This window comes from Chiloscyllium plagiosum, unplaced genomic scaffold (assembly GCF_037043375.1).
Source record: "Chiloscyllium plagiosum isolate Xiang-an unplaced genomic scaffold, Cpla_swu_hap1 HiC_scaffold_5, whole genome shotgun sequence".
NCBI classification, from domain to species: Eukaryota; Metazoa; Chordata; class Chondrichthyes; order Orectolobiformes; family Hemiscylliidae; genus Chiloscyllium; species Chiloscyllium plagiosum.
In genome coordinates this window covers 71,028,176-71,045,626 of record NW_028270143.1, presented here as the reverse complement: position 1 = coordinate 71,045,626, position 17,451 = coordinate 71,028,176, and the positions used below count along the sequence as shown (strand labels likewise).

The following is a 17,451-nucleotide window of genomic DNA, read 5'->3' as shown; positions in this document are numbered from 1 at the left end:
AGTTTAAAGTGAAAATAGGACTGATCCTCCACCGTGCTTGAGCATCTGTGAAGGATATTGCTGGGTGTTGCTTTGTGCTGTTTATGACACAATCTTCCAAATTGCCTTATATAAAGCTATTGTTTTCTCTTTTTATGTGCAATTTTTTTTGTAAAAATGTCATTATGAATTTATGACAGTTTAATGTGAATACATTCAATAACTGAACATAGTGATCAAATTTCAAAAATAGAAATTATTACCTAGACTTCATGTTAGAATTCAACTCATCCATTTTACCATCTGTTGGAGTCATAACACATGGCGACAATCTCAACACAAATTCAAGTTCAGAGTGTTTATTAGATATTACCTCACCATCGCTCATCATGTTGTCTGAGCTATCTGGTAGATTTCTGCCATTATCCTCTCTCCTGATAAGCATCTACAGGGCCTGCTTGTTCTAGTTTGGTAAAGGAAAACCTCCTGATGATCTTCAAAGAAAAGGTTTCTGTCTTAAGCAAAATGTAGTTTATTACAGTTATTGAATATGGACTTTGCTACTGAAATAATGAAGAGAACACAGATTGTAGACCTTCGAGATCTTAAGCTGCAATCCCCCTAAATCTATGTGACACTATCTTCTTCACCCTAACAGAAAAACTACCTGGGTATTTGATTGTTTCCATGCATCCATCAGTTTGATCTATAACCATTCTACTAATTTTGTTTTACCAACAGGGGGAATTTAATCTGGGGCTTTTTACAGACACAGATCCCAGGAGAAAAGGGAAGCCCATGACCAGCCTGAAAATAGAGCCTCAGGCCTCATCTAAATATTAAGGGTGAACTGTTGATGTTTGGCACATCTCCATGGGTTGCCTACACTTCTGAAACATTGAACATCAGGTTGCCTACATCAGATAAATTTTGCAACAGGCAATGGAAGGGAATGCATCACCTGGACTATACGGTGAGGGAAACACACTTTTTTATTCTGAATCCATGCAAAGATTTTTAAGAGGTAAACATATTTACCATTAGTTACTGGAATGCTGAGGAATGCTGATCATGACAAGGGACTATTTGACAAGCACAATAACAATATTCAGAGTGCCAATCCCACTTTTCAACAGATGCAAGGGTGCCATAACAATGCAGCACATAGATTTAGCAGTGGGACCAATGCCTAAGTACATTGGGTGGAAGTCATTCCAACGCTAAATCGATATTGTTTGCACACAGTTTGTATCCACAAAATGGATAGAACTTAATCAGATTCTATCCCAATAGAAACAGAAGAAAAGCATGCACCAAGCAATAAGAAAATTGGAATGAAGAGGGGATTCAGAAAAAGGGAAGGCAGGAAAATTGTGAGACAAAGCAGAAACAAAATAATGTAACTAAGAGCAGTCCTAAAGTCCTTAAAAAAGGAGCAATTCCAAAGATTTTATTACATTATATAAGTCATGTCAGCTTAGCACTGAAAAATGTTACACAACCACTTTTGTGCTGCACTGTGCATTTCTTCTTGAAGACATTATTTTTAGCATCAGTGAAAATGTCACATTTGGAATAAAAGGTGAAGAAGGTGAAAGACAGATGAGTCCTTCCTTTCCATTTACCCCTACTTTGGAGAAATGAAATAAACAGCAATTCAGGGTCAATTTAAAAAAATAATTAATTATTGAAACAAACCTTTAATCCTGATGACACCGACTGGGTAATGAACACAGTAGCTCAGATAAAACATGCATTCTAGTCAAACCCAGTGATATTTCATTTTGCTACATCACGTTTTCCATTATATATTATACCTGGTCAACTAGTACCACATGGGATTGTAGTCTAGATTTTCTTTAAAAGAAATCTACTAAAAAGAAAATACAGATTTGCACCATGTACTATTTACTTCAACAGATTAAAACTGATACAGCAAAAATGCTGCAAAATTCAAAGACTCAATCCATTATAGTCAGGGAAATAGCTTACTAAGTCTTTCTGTCATCACCCTGCTAGCTCAGTTTCAAACTGAATTGTGTAATTGCAATGTAATGGTGATTGGTAAGTAATCAGTCTGACCTTTACAGGGAGTGTGTAATGGTGTAAAGGGCTGTGATGCCTTGCCCGATTTAAACTCAGATAGACAGATCACGTTTGACAGTGTGGAGGCCTTGTGGTACAAAATGAGTCTACCAATACTAATCCGTAAATTTCTTTCATGCTATTCAAAGCTTGTTGACTGTTCCTTACTGTTGCTACTGCACATAATGGTTCCTCCAAAAATATGGCAAAGGTGTATTGTGTAGAAGACATGTAGAAGTGCAGTGGGTGGCATTCAGGGAGCAGTGGGAGAATTAAATTAAAAGTGTGTATTATCTGGACATTAGGCTGAGGATAACTTTCATTCAGTTGAACAGTGTGGAAAGCCACTTCAGACAGTTCATGGTGAGATAATAACTTACATTTGTGCACTGCTTAATATTACAAGGATTGTGTCTTATGGTAGATATTGTGGGTACAGGACATGGGAGGGGTGTGGCCTTCTGAACTTTGCCATCTGATTGAAAGGTGCTGGGTTGGATAAATTGCGCATCTGTCAGCAGGTATGAAGGTGCAGGAAGCACATATAATCCAATGGCTACCATATGCCCACTTCAATTAAATGAGAGACTTGTGCCTAGTGGAGCATGATTAAAATCCATTGAAAGGCCTCATTTTGGTATTATATCTATGGAAGTGGGAGGACTATTCCAGTTGGGAAGCTCTGCAGTTGTAGCTGTGTGTGATTGTGTCAAGCTGGAATGGGGAAGTAACTTTGTGGGTTTGCAGGGTCGACAAGAGCCACAACTCCCTGAAGTCCCTTGCTTTTAGACCTCCTCCACCACCCCGAGTCTTTCAAATCATCATCCCAACCTGCTCTCCAGTACCTACCAACTTGGGCCCTGCACAACCCCCTACCTTATCCATCAATCCAGGATCCTTAGCATGGAGGAAGCATATGTTTCTGTCTAATGATCATGATCTTTCATTTCCTAGTAGATCAAGAACTGATAACGTAATATTACTGCAACATTACCAGTACAATGGCTCATTAAGTGTTGCATTTTCTTCCATTAAAATGAATTAGCCACAGATATAAGAATGCATGATGATTCACTGCAATATTTCAGTAAGGTTCAGCAGTTGAACTGCTGCACAAGCACTCCTGTTACATCACAAGAACTTCTTAACTGGGAGGGATATCAAAGAGTCTTGTACACAATTTGGATTGGATTTTATCGAGACATATACGGTCTTGTCAGCTGGCTGAAGAGTCAGTGAGAGACATTAGATTAGATTAGATTACTTAGATTAGATTAGATTACTTACAGTGTGGAAACAGGCCCTTCGGCCCAACAAGTCCACACCGACCCGCCGAAGCGCACCCACCCAGACCCATTCCCCTACATTTACCTCTGCACCTAACACTACAGGCAATTTAGTGTGGCCAATTCACCTGACCCGCACATTTTTGGACTGTGGGAGGAAACCGGAGCACCCGGAGGAAACCCACTTAGACACGGGGAGAATGTGCAAACTCCACACAGTCGGTCGCCTGAGGCGGGAATTGAACCCGGGTCTCTGGCGCTGTGAGGCAGCAGTGCTAACCACTGTGCCACCGTGCCGCCCACCCACTGTGCCACCGTGCCGCCCACCCACTGTGCCACCGTGCCGCCCACCCACTGTGCCACTGTGCCGCCCACATTGTTGCCTCCTCATTGAAGGCCCGCTAGGGTTGTGCCACTGACGCACTAAAATAGGCATCAGTGGTTTCCTTGGCATCAAGGATCCTAAGGTGAAATTCCCACCTGTAACAATTGCTGGCCAATCACTGACTAAATGGCACCACCAGGGGGTGGTTGCTGGAACTGCACCTGCTGGAGGTTCAGGGTCAGGGACTAACCAGGCCACAGTTAAGAAAAGATTGCATGGGTGTTATGGAGAGAGTGTCATGGGCAAAGGGATGTAGAGGGATTGGCATCATGTTGGCTCTGAGGGTTCTCCCCTACTCTTCCCATGCTGCAATCAGGTAGTGAATGTTTTGTAACAAAGGTCCCGATCTCCAACCTTAGACAACCACAAAGAAGCCACACAGCTTTTCTTGTTGTACATGCCGCATGCCACCATTGGGTTAATCCCAGCATGAGATAGCTACAGTTGAAATGTACTTGGTGCTTGCTGCAGAGATGTTTTGGAAAGCAGGTGGGAGATAAGTAAGTACCTCTCCATGGGGAGCTATACATCATTAAATTATCGCTTCAGTACTGGAGATCAGAGACAGTAGTGCACAGATGAACTGTACCTTATACATTTCAATATTCCTTCAAATGTTCTGTCTCTGGATTTCCGAACAGGCACTGAAGCTCCACAAACGTATGTAGATATTAAAGCTACAACATTATGTTGAATTATAGTGTGTGTTTTTTTCTGAACTCTATCTTCCTTACTTGGAAGCAGTTTAATATTTCAGACGTTCTCGAGGTCACCACGGTACTCATTCTTTATCTGGGGTTGGACAGCAAGTGCAATAACAATCCAATCCAGGAGGATATCCCAGTAGAACCCACAGTCCTTCCAAAATCAATATCCATATCAGTGCCTTTCATAATGGGTATACCTGCTAATTGTCTATTGTTTCCCTGCCCTACTCCCAATGGCACTTAATATCTAAGATATTTACACAATATATTGTACTAAGGACTTAGTGAAATAAATATCGATCTCCACTAAGGGAAACAGATCGTGAGAATGGATGTTGTGAAACTTGAAAGGGTTCAGAAAAGATTTACAGGGATGTTGCCAGGGTTGGAGGCAGAATAGGCTGGGGCTGTTTTCTCTGGAGCATCAGAGGCTGAGTGGTGTCCTTATAGAGGTTTATAAAATCATGAAGGAAATGGATGGGATAAATAGACAAGGTCTTTTCCCAGGGGTGGGGTAGTCTGGAACTAGAGGGCATAGGTTTAGCGAGATAGGGGAATGATATAAAAGGGACCTAAGGGGCAACTTTTACACACAGAGGGTGGTGCGTGTATGAAACGAGTTGCCAGAGGAAGTGGTGGAGGCTGATATAATTACAGCATTTATCTGGGTGGGTATATGAATAGAAAGGGTTTAGAAGAATATGGGACAAGTGCTGGCAATTGTGACTACATTAATTTAGGGATGGACAAGTTGGACCGAAGGGTCTGAGTCTGTGCTGTACATCTCTATGATTCTATGACTCTAATTTAGCAAGTATTGTTGGACAGCTTATAAATCTGAGGGTAATGAAGATTCACAAACACTAGATAGCTCTAAAAAACCTCTGGAAAATTACATTCACATTTGACAGAATGTACTATGTTTCAAAACCACTCGGTGTCAAGCATTTTAACACCTCCCACCTTGTCTCCCCTAGTTTGTTTTTCTCCATCCTCTCACAGTTTGTGTTCTGCTTTCATCTTCTTTCACACAGTTTGTGTTTCACAATCTCTCATAGTCTGTGGTTCTTCCACTCTGCTTCCCTCTCTTTATGTTTCTGAGGATGCAGAGGGATAGTGCACAAGTTTAGGGAGTAATGGGGAGGGATCATATACGCAGCCATCAGAAAGGATCATTCCCCCTGGGAAGGTCGGAGAAATTTGACACCCCGTTCATGGAGGCTCAGGAGAGATCAGGGGAAAACACTTTAGTGGCCAACATTTCAAGCCCTGCCAAACTCAACTCACAGCTATTAACTTCACAGAGCCACTAAAATCTGAGACAGGCCATTGTGATAATGTTATAGACCCACCTCTTTTTACTCATCAATCTCCCAAACCTCTCTGGGTGAACCAAAAGTGGGCACATACACACCAGGTTAGGATTGACTTTCCCATATTTCTAGAATTTAACCCATCTCTATGGCCAGGGATTAAAATTTTGTCAAAACGTGTCCGAAGGACTGAAACAGAATATCAGCTTAACTAAGAGTCTAAATACTTGCCCCCACTCTAATTAAAGAAAAAACGGGCTCTCTCTCTCCTCGCCTGTCCCAGAGGTTTGGTCTCCAGACATAACCATAACTCAATGAGATGTATTCTGCTCATAATCTCACTTAAAATGCAAGTTTGAAAATTGTTTGAGCCACAAATTAGTTACAAAGGCTGTGACAAGTTTGATTTATTTTGTACAATATATCTTTTGATTAGTGGAGTCCTATATATGTTGATACAGTAGAACCTAAAGTAAACCAAGCAGTGGAAATTAATGGGTATATCATATGCTTAAGTTATAAATGAACTAATGAAGGACATAAATTTACTGATTTATGGAAGTACTTCTTTGAAGTCCTTATAATTCTGTAGAAAAGGAAATGCATGAGCAGCTGAATATTTCATTTGGTCAATATGAGTAAATGAGAGAAATCTGGCTTGTGCCGAAACTGCATTGCTAGTACACTGTTGTATTTGCTTCCAATCGTCTTAACTTTAACAAAAAGAATCACCATGAACTTTAATACAGTATGGGTTTTATGAAATGTTTAAAAATAAGAATCAGATTGCTTACCATTCTTCCTGTAAAACATGATATCTCCTTTAAATTCTGTCTTTTCATCCAAACCTTTCTCGATTTGAAGTGTTACCTGTTCATTTGTCTCAGCACCATATAAAAACTTACAGCTACAGCTCTTCTGCATGACTTCAGTGCGAGCAAATCCAGTGAGTTCACAGAAGCCATCTGAGCAATAAACTATAGGGAATCCCTTTGCCACCTGTGCGTTTGCAAGAATAAAGTTACTGTCTGCAAAAGAACAGAGAAAAGAACAGAGATTAGAAATGGTAGGTCTTTGTGGGAGCTTCTGCTCAATGGCTTCACAGCTGCAGATTCAAACACGTGACCAGCGCTTTCCAAACATTTCCCCATTGTGACCCCATTTTGATGTCTGAAATTTGTCGTGGTCCCTCAGTGACCCAGTGGAATGGGGAGGTGAAGATCTATGACAGCAGAGCAGGAGGATCAGCCATTGTTGCTTTGCAGCATGGAACACCAAAATTTCAGCTCGTGGCTCCACTGGGGGTCCCAATCCCCACTTTGGGAAGTCCTGAACCAGCACAATAAATTAGAAATTTAACATAGACACTGTTGCATGGAAGGAGAAGAGCAGGTTCTATCTAGACCCCTTTGACAATCCTGGCAGTCACTTGGTATAATGATAATGCAGTTGTTGTCTACAGCAGAGGAGTAATCGATCTCTATCGAACAAATACACATCCAACAGAAACAGTCATGAAAGCAACAGATTCCCTGGCAGTTAAGAACTTTGGAGCCATAGGTTGGAATCACTTATTGCTCTCAAGCATGTTATACTTACCATATGTCAGACAGTACTTAACACAGGTGACAGAGGTCTTGCTCACTGGCTAAAGAACTGGCAACGCCTGGCATCACCTCTTTTTGGGAAAGCAATCACCTAAGAGCTAATTAGGCACTTAGCTGATCAAAGGCAGGCCTTCCCCAAATTCAAGGATCACAATGGAGGGGCCACCAAGCCTGGAGGTGGAGGTCCCACCTACCAAGTGCTGCTGGTCAGTCAGAGAGATGCAGTGATCATTGCCCAGATGCGCCAATAGGTTGGTTGTGGTTGTTGCGGGTACTACACCCACACAAGGCCACAGAACCTGATGTGAGGGACATGGGGAGTGGTGGGGTATGTGGAGCAGTTAATTAAGGGAAGGGGTTTAGCAACAAGGGGAAGAAGTATATCACTGAGCAGGCTTCCATGAGCCTTCTCACCATGGATTGAATCGGGTCGGAGGCTGGACCGGTGACAAGGTCCCCATCCATCACCTTCACACCTCATTAAACATTCCCCACTGTCAAAATCACCACGGGGTTGGGCATTATATTCCACCTGCTATGTTTCAAATTATTCACATACTCACGTAAAATTATTTTCTAAAAAAAATCCAATTTTGCTAGATAATTAAATCACATTTACCATATGTGTGTGAATGTACTGTAATTTACCAGCAATTATCAATCCTTCAGTGTAAATTTTTGCTCCCATAATGATTGCATAATTCTTGCTTCTCATTTTGAAAATAGAAGCTGAGGGAGCTCTGAGTGTATTCCTACTGCTCTGTGACATATTTTTGAGACATCTGACTTCCACAACTCTTCATTTTCCTTACAATACCTTCTGTGCTGAATTCTCCCAGCACTCTGCCAAGGCCAAGATAATGTTTATGCCTCTGTGGCAGCATTTTCAAAAAAAGCAAAGTCAGGCAAAATTCCTGCTCTCTCATGGCAAATGCCTTGGGATAAAACTTCATTTACAAAATGTTTCTTTTTTTAAACTGCGATGGTAGTAACAATGAAATCTTTATTAATCCCAGGATTTTCCGACTCCTACTTTAACAAGGACAACATATTTAATTACAGTAGATGAATAATGACACATTTATTGATTTCTATACAAGGAGTATATTTTACCCTCTAAGTAACTTTTCTCCGCAATTATTGAAAACCTTAAGCAAAAGTAGGCCAGAAATATGCTTCTTCTTGCTTCTCATTAGCAGCCTTTAATTCAGGAAAGAGTTGGGAATTTTGTAATCATAAGTTTCATGAATTCTGTTCTTCCTTTTTTACATTGGTGAGCCATTATTCTGCTCAGGTCCCCAGAAGAAAAGAAACAAACTTGAAACAGTCACAAAACTTTCAGGCAGTCAACTGAATATTAGATTTTGAAACATTCCTGCACGGAAACACATTTTTGAATAATTCGGTGCTTAAACACCAAGGTGGCACAGTAGCTCAGTGGTTAGCAGTGCTACCTCACAGCACTAGGGACCTGGGTTTGGTTCCAGCCTTGGGCAACTGCCTGTGTGGAGTTTGCACGTTCTCCCTTTGTCTGTGTGGGTTTCCTCCCATGATCCAAAGGTGTGCAAGTTAGATGAATTGGCTGTGCTAAATTGCCCATAGTGTTCAGGGATGTGTATGTTAGGTGCATTAGTCAGGGGTAAATGTAGAGGAATGGCTCTGGGTGGGATACTCTTCGAAGGGTCGGCGTGGACTTGTTGGGCCGAATAGCCTGTTTTCACACAGTAGGGGTTCTAATTCTAAATTAAAAACAATGTGTGCAGATGTGTGTGGTTAGAAGAGGGTGGGAAATTTCTCAAAGTCGTGCCTTGGTATTCTCCCCCAAAATGTTCTTATCTTTAGGAAATCTTGTGGGATGAGGACAGCAGTATTTGCTCACTCAATACCAGTAGCTAGTCTTATCGGATAAATTAACAGCCTTCGGATGCCAAGTTGATGACACCGTTAGGATATTCCTAACAATGGGTGGAACCCTGCTAAAGGCAAAACCTGCAGGAATCTGGAAAGGTCATCCTGGGGGTTGGGCCAGGAGGTCAGCTGTTAATGTTACCGTGAAGTCTAATCCTCCAATTAGCCAGGAGCTGTGAGGATGATGGGTCACAGCTGCAGTCACAGGGTCCCTCTGTGCAGAGATTCCTGCTCCACAATGGTGGCTCACCAGCTCCATTTTTAAACATTCAGAAGATACTTCCAACTTGGTGCACATCCATATCAGCAGGAAGTGGTGGGACTCCCTGCCACCCAGAGGCTGGGCACTCTCATCTGCCTTCCACCAATACAGTCTTCAAATGAACTTTATTGTTTATATTATACAGATAGAGAAACAAAATCGGGAAATGAACAGGAGAAGAAGGTTGAAGATAAATTATTGCAGAAAAGTATTTAAATTATTTTCAGTACATGTTGCAGTTTTTTCTGGACTAGAATCCCTACAGTATGGAAACAGGCCATTTGGCTCAACAAGTCCACTCCGACCCTCTGAAGAGTACCCACCCCAACCCATTTCCCTCTGACTAATGCACCTAGCACTATGGGCAACTTAGCATGGCAAATTCACCTGACCTACACATCTTTGGACTGTGGGAGGAAACCGGAGCAAACCCACAGAGACATGGGGAGACAGTTGCCAGAGGCTGGAATCAAACCTAGGTCCCTGGTTCTGTGAGGCTGCAGTGCCAACCACTGAGCGACCGTGCCACCCCCATCATTTCCTGTGAAACTGAAGGGATTTGACATTCCATAAATCTAATCTTTATAAGGAGACTAATTGCATAAGAATAGAAGTGCTTATCATATTCAAGATTTCTAATTGATTGCAGCCTTGGGAGACCTCAACAGTGCGCCCACAGGAGAACCACAGAACTGTTGACAGTAGCTTATTGTTTTCAATGTTTATACATGTGTGAGCTCTGAAACTTACTGTCAGTTTCAGAGGAGTAATAATGGCAAATGCTGACAGGTTTGCCACTGTCATTGCTTCCACAAAATCTGGGTCACTGAATCCAAGAAAGAAACTCACTTATGGAAGCATTATTCTTCAATACCTTTAGGCAATGGACTGTTTGAAATGTACAGTTAGGACACAGAAAAGAGGCATTTAGTGGTTTACTCAGCACATACTGTATGGTGGGAATTTGTTGGTGATTTTCCAATGTGTACAGCCAAAAGGTAGAGCTCCCCACTGCCATGCACTTACCATGCCTCAAACCACCAGTGAACACATAGTGTTTCACTGAATACAGAGACTAGAATTAGAGATCGGAGATGACATTTCTAATTATAGAGACTAGATTATTGAGACTAAAATCAAAAAGTGTGGTGTTGGAAAAGCACAGCTGGTCAGGCAGCACCCGAGGGGCAGGAGAGTTGACGTTCTGAGCGTAAGCCTTTCATCAGGAATGTTGGGGAGGTGGTGCTCAAGGGGGCTGAGAGATAAATGGGAATGAGTTGGAGCTGGGGGAAAGTAGCTGAGAATGTGATCAGAAGATGAAGTTGGGGGCTGATGGTGGTAGGTTGGAAAGGAGGGTGAAGCGGAAAGTTGGGAAGGAAGATGCACAGGTGGGAGAGTTTAAGACGACGATGCCAAGTTAGAAGGTTGGATCTAGGATAAGGTGGAGAGAGGGGAGATCAGGAAACTGGTAAAATCAACATTTATCCCATGTGATTGGAGGGTCCCAAAGCAGATGAGGTGTTCTTCCTCCAGGTGTAGGGTGGCTAGAACTTGGCAGTGAAGCTGACCCAAGACTTGAATGTCCTTGGCAGAGTGAGAGGGGGAGTTGAAGTGATCGGCCACAAGGCAGTGGGGTTGTTTAGTGCGTGTGTCCCAGATATGTTCTCTGAAATGCTCTGCAAGTAGATGTCCTGTCACTGCAATCTAGAGGAAATCAGAGCAACACTAGATGAGGTGTTCGGAATGTTCAGGAAAATCTGTGCTGGGAGGTGAGGGGGGAGGTGTGGGCACAGATTTTACACCTCTTGTGGTGGCAAGGTACTGGGAGTGGAGGGTGGGTTGCTGGGTGGGGGGGGGGGGGGGGGGGAGCGTGAACCGAAGGAGGGAGTCACAGAGGGAATGGTCTCTGCGGAATTCTGAAAGGGATGAGGAGGGAAATATATCTCTAGTGGTGGGGTATGACTGTAGGAAATTGGTGGAGGTGCATTGTATCCAGAGATTGGTGGGGTGGAAGGTGAGGACCAGGGGTGTTTTGTTCTTGTTTTGATTGGAGGGGTGGGGTTCAAGGGTGGAGGTGCAGGAATTGGAGTAGATGTGCTGGAGGATATTGTTGGCCATCTGGGAGGGGAAATTGTAGTCCTTGAAGTAGGAGACCGTATGGGATGGTTTGGAGTTGAACTGGTCCTTCTGGGAGCAGATGTGGTCAATGCAGAGGAATTGGGAGGAAGGGATAGTATTTTTGCTGGGGGTGGGGGGAGGGGAGGAGGTAGAGTCCAGGTAGCTGTGGGAGTTGGTGGGTTTGAAGTAGATGGCTGTGTTGAGTTGGTCACTGAAAATGGAGAAAGAGAGGTCCAGGAAGGGGAGGGAGGTATCCGAGATGGTCCAGGTGAGCTTGAGGTCAGGATGGAAGGTCCTAATGAAGTTGATGAACTTTTCAACCTCCTCATGGGAACACAAGGTGGCACTGATACAGGCATCAATGTTGTGGAGGAAAAGGTGGGGAATGGTGCGGGTATAACTGTGGAAGATGGACTTTCCACATACCCGACAAAGAGGCAGGCATAGCTGGGGCCCATGCGGGTGCCCATGGCTACCCCTTTAGTCTGAAGGAAATGGGAGTATTCAAAGGAGAAATTGATGAGGATGAAGACCAGTACAGCCAATCGAACGAGTGTGTTGGTAGAAGGGTATTGGTTGAGTCTGTGGGAGAGGAAGAAACGGAGGGCTTGAAGGCCTTTATCATGGTTGAAGGACATGTACAGGGACAGGAATGTCCATGGTGAAGATGAAACACTGGGGGCCGGGGAAATGAAAGTCATGGAGGAAGTGGAGGGCATGGGCGGTGTCCCGAATGCATGTACGGAGATCCTGGACCAAGGGGACAGGACAGTGTCAAGATATGAGCAGATAAGTTCAGTGGGGCAGGAGCAGGCAGAGACAATGGGTCGACCAGGGCAGTCAGGTTTGTGAACTTTGGGAAGGAGGTAGAATTGGGTGGTGTGGGGTTCCCGGACCATGAGGTTGGAGGCTGTGGATGGGAGATTCCCTGAGGTGATGAGGTTGTGGATTGTCTGGGAGATGGTAGTTTGGTGATGGGAGGTGAGGTCATGCTTAAGGCGCAGGAGAAGGAGGTGTCTGCGAGTTGGCACCTGGCTTCATGGTGTCGAGGTTGGTGCGCCAAACTACCACTGCGCACTCCCCACCCCTTGTCTGCTGGTTTGATGGTGAGTTTGGGGTTGGAGTAGAGGGAGTCGAGGGCTGCACATTGTGAGAGTGAGAGGTTGGAGTGGGTGAGAGGGGTGGACAGGTTGAGGTAGTCAATGTCGCAGCAGCAGTTAGGGATTAAGAGATCGAGGGTGGGTAAGTGACCAGCGTGGGGTATCCAAGTGGATGGAGTATGTTGGAGGTGGGCAAAGGGGTCCTCGGAGAGTGGTTGGGAGTTCCGACTGAAAATGTAAGCACGGAGGTGGAGGCGGCAGGAGAAAAATTCGATGTCACAACCTGTGTTGAATCCATTTACCTGGGAACATAGTGGGGTGAAGGTGAGGCCTTTACTGAGGACTGATCATTCAAAATCGGTGAGGGGGAGGTCTGGGGTGGATGGTAAAAACAAGACAAGGCTAGGGACTAGGACCTAGTGTGGGGCTGAAGGTGGGAGTGGGGGCAGAGACTGTCTCTAGACTGGTTGTAGTCATGGTATTGTAGGTGACATCACCAAAGGAAGTGACACTCACTGTTGGGGTCAGGGATGCAGAAGTGGTGCATTCAGTGGCATCTGTGGGGGTGGAAGTGATATTTCATGTGACGTTCGTGATATCTTCGGCGGTGGCTGCATGTTTGTCAGCGGTGTACCGGTGAGTGATGTGGGTGGGGGTGGAAGTGGCTGGGGCAGCGGCAACTACAGGGATGGAAGTGACGTACTGGGTAATCTTCATGGTGGTTTCAGCGATGGTGGTTCTGGCGGCGATCGTGGAAGCAGTTGTCTTGGTAGCAATCACAGAAGTGATGATCCTGGCAGCAATCGCGGAGTCAGTATAGTCCGTGGTGGCTGCAAACTGTGACTTAGCGGGGGCAGAAGTGATGTCATCCTTTGCTGTGATTGTGGTGGCTGTAGTGGCCGTGTGGCTAATTGTGTCTGAGCAGTTTCAGAGGCCAGGAGAAGGTTCTAGAATGATCGAGGAATTCTGAGTTTGGAGGAAAGGACACAAAGGTTTGTTGTATTTACATTGCTTGATATCAGATAAGCTGGGGAAAAAGCGTTTGTTGAGTGTGTGCATTCTTCTCAAGATGAAGAACAGTAGAGGTCCTTTGCAGGTCTGGGAGAGTGTGGCGCTGAGCTGGAACAGGGCTGACTGCAGGGAGAGTGGGTGGTGGTGTATGGCTGCGAGTGTGGAGTGGAGGATCCAGAAACTCTGGAGGCTTTCGATTTGCTGTAGATAGCGGTTGTCCTGGTCAGGTCCAAATTGGTCTGAACATAGTCTGGAGTCCATGCAGGATCAGTTGGTTGCATAGGCAGGCACTGAGGAAGGAGATGTGACTGTGGTAGCGGACGTCAGGATGTAGTTGAAGGGCTTCAGGGCAGAGGAGATGACCTGAGAGGTGCAGTGAGAGAGACACTCACTGAGATCCTTGTTGATGGAAGAGAACTTTTGTCTCTGATCTCCAGCATCTACAATCCTCACTTTCTCCTAATTGATTATAATCTTACTGTGAAGCCTCTTCTAAGGATGCCCACCTTGAAGAAGTTCTCCTCCTCCCTCCACAAGGAACTCTGAGTCTCTCTCTCACTGCACATCCCAGGTGATCCATCTCTCTGCTTCCTTGGGTCAAACCCCTGCCCCATTCCTGATGAAGAGCTTTTGCTCAAAATGTTGATTCTCCTGTTCCTCAGATGCTGCCTGACCTGCTGTGCTTTTCCAGCCCCACACTTTTGACTCTGATCTCCAGCATCTGCAGTCCTCATTTTCTCCTCATTGAGATTAGAAACCCATAAATCATGAATTTAAATCCTACTTGAGGAAGTTGGGAACTTGAAGTGTATAAAACATTAGATTTGTGGTCTGATACCAAAAAAAAAACATGACCCTGAAAATTATTGGATTCACAGATGATAATCTGTCATTGTTACTCTGCATCCCCTGCACATGACTGTTGTTTGATGATTTTTAACACCCTTTCAAGTGGCCCAAAATGCAATTTGCTTCCTCAAGGCAAAGAAGTAATGAGTAATAACTATGGCCTTTGCATTCTAAGATCAAATAATGGAATTGCTTTACAGTGTACATAACTAAAAATAATGGGTGTTGCTATCTTTCAGTACGATCAGAAAATGTAAAACCCCAAACCAAAATGCTTATTCTAGATTGAGGAATAATAAATCAAAATGTTTTGCTGTCCCAGAACTAGTTGCAGAGTAGTGTGATATTCACTTGACCAATAGCTCTATGACAGTTTTCACTTTCGTGGCGGAAGTATTGTTGAAAGTGCAATAACTCCATTTAGTAACAGCTCAATTCAAGTACTAACCTCATAGAAACTGATGGACAGGTGCAGACTCTGATGTGATGTAGTGAGCCAAAATATAAAAGTCTAAAAGAGCTCTACAATACACCGTGTACAAAAAGAGTTGTTCACATTGTTAGGTCTTACATAACTCTTTGTACATTCATCAGCAAAATTTAACGAGCACATACTTTTTCAATCACATATGAGAAGCACAGAATTGATTCTGCATTATTTAGAAGTTATCAGCAGATTTCTGTGAAATGGTTTTGTTGTTAACATTTTTTTGTCATATTAAAATACATTCATGTCCTGCTATTCGTTTGAAATCTGTGCATTGATTTCTTGTGTCGAATCTTGTGCTGGGATACTGTTTAATGTTGAAACAAAGATTTGATGACAAATGGATTGCACATGTGCAATCTCGAGTAGCAGAACCCTTCGCACCGATCGAGACTGGGAATGGTTTTGCGTGGAGGCAGGTGGGATGATGGCTGAGGGTCTGAATTTCTCTACACACTGTGATGCATTGGCTTTACAGCTTGCATTTTTTCTCAAATATATTCCCAGATCCATTAACAAGCTTGCTTCCATGTTAGGGAGGATTCAGGCAGCCAAATATCCTGAGGCAATGAGGAAGTTTGCAGTTGGATTAGGAAGAATGGAGTTGAGTCTTGATCTTGAGAAGGTTGGTCATGTAAACTTGGAGAGCATCCTGAACCCTCATCCTACAGGGCTCTAATCAGAGGCAAAGTTTTTAGAAGGAGATGGGGTGATCATCTATGATGGAGAAGGAAGGCAGTCCAAGGTAGCAAGTAAACCTGGAGAGCTGAGTGAGAGAAGAGTGATGCACTCCTTGGCCCACAGAGAACTTTTCCATAAAGCAGTCTGTGTCCTTCTTCAGCTTTCAGTTTTCCCTAAGGTCACCAATATTTGATTAGCCAGCCTGGCTCCTGGCAGTAGGTTTGTTACCCACTGTTCGGCTGCTTCTACTAAAACCAGGAAGAAGCAGCTTGGAGATGGGGAAGTGGCCAGCTTTGAGATTTTTCAAAGTTTAGAATCTCACCGCAACCCACCTTTTAAGTAGTCCATGATGTTGAACCAGGAATGAGTTTGGTTTTTACATGTGAGACCAACCTAAATTCAAAGACAACCTACAAATTATTAAAACCGAAGTTTCAAATATTTCCTGGTAATCCAATTAGCTTACTTAAAACGTTTAGACCTAGAAATTCCACTAGACCTGAAAGTGAGAACAAGGGGATTGGTCTTGCTCTGCAAATGTTCATTTATATAGTACCAGCGACCACAGGAAAATCCAACTTCCATCCCACACACAAAGACCCCTGTATTGCCAATATTATCCACCATGCGTATAGGCAACTTGCGAGAAGGAGAATCTCTATGGCTGCTAGCAGCTTTTGGCTGTTTATTATTGGGCTCAAGGAATATCAAATAGGTCACAGAGGTCTTCTGGTGCCTCCCTGGAGAACCTTGTCCAGGCGTTTGAAAGGAGGAGATGTACTGTGTCCACTTTGATGAGCACAGTGTGCAGACCACTCACTTAATTTCTCCTCATGTGTATAACCCTTGTATTTGCAACCTTTCCATCCCCTGCTTCTCTTTCATCTCACACAATCATGACACCGCACTTCATTTTAACAGCTTCTACTCGTACTCACATTTAGCATTTCCTCTGCAGGACAGAAGATTATTTTTGGTAAAAGGTAAATCAGGATTGAAACAAAATCATCAAAATGTTACATTACAAAAGGAGGACATACGGCCCATCATGTCTGTGCTGCCTCGATAAATGAGCATCTCATCTAGTGTCATTCTCCTGCCTTCTCTGCATAATTCTGCACATTGTTCCTTTTCAAATTATATCTTATTTCCTTTTGACTGCCTCAACTGATTTGTCTCAATTCACTGTGAGGAAAGCTTTTTCTTACCTTTGCTTCTGTAATGAATAACTTTAAGTCTGAGCTCTCTTGTTCTTAGTCTTTTCAGAAGTGGGAACATTTTCTCCTTATTTAGTCCGTTCATTCCTTTTACAATTTTGAATCTTCTGTCTGCTCAACAGAAAACTTCCTGATTTTTCTAATTTATTTGCATAACTGAAATTCCTCATTCCTGAATCCATTCTTGCAAACCACTTCTGCACTCTTAAAGTCTGGTGTCCAGAACTGGGAGCTGAGGTCAAACCAGTAACTTCTATGGGTTTGTCATAACCCCCTTGCTTCCATACTCTATGTCCCTAATAATAAAGCCCAGGATAATGTGTGCTTTATTAACTGCCCTCTCAATCTGTCCCGCCACCTAATGACTAATGGGCATGAACAGCCAAGTCCCTCTGCTCCTGCACACCCTTTAGAATAATCTCCTTTGTTTCATCCTACCTCAATATGGCCTTCCTA

The 17,451-nt window shown here is 43.6% G+C and overlaps 1 protein-coding gene across 1 annotated transcript in view; it reads right to left on the bottom strand.

Moving 5' to 3' along the window:
• Positions 1-17,451, bottom strand: part of kcnh8 (potassium voltage-gated channel, subfamily H (eag-related), member 8) — a 452,253-nt gene that overhangs the window by 309,512 nt on the left and 125,290 nt on the right. The window contains exon 2 of the mRNA XM_043690211.2: positions 6,550-6,783. Coding sequence (XP_043546146.2) covers positions 6,550-6,783 — 234 coding nt within the window. The remainder of the gene's footprint in view (positions 1-6,549; positions 6,784-17,451) is intronic.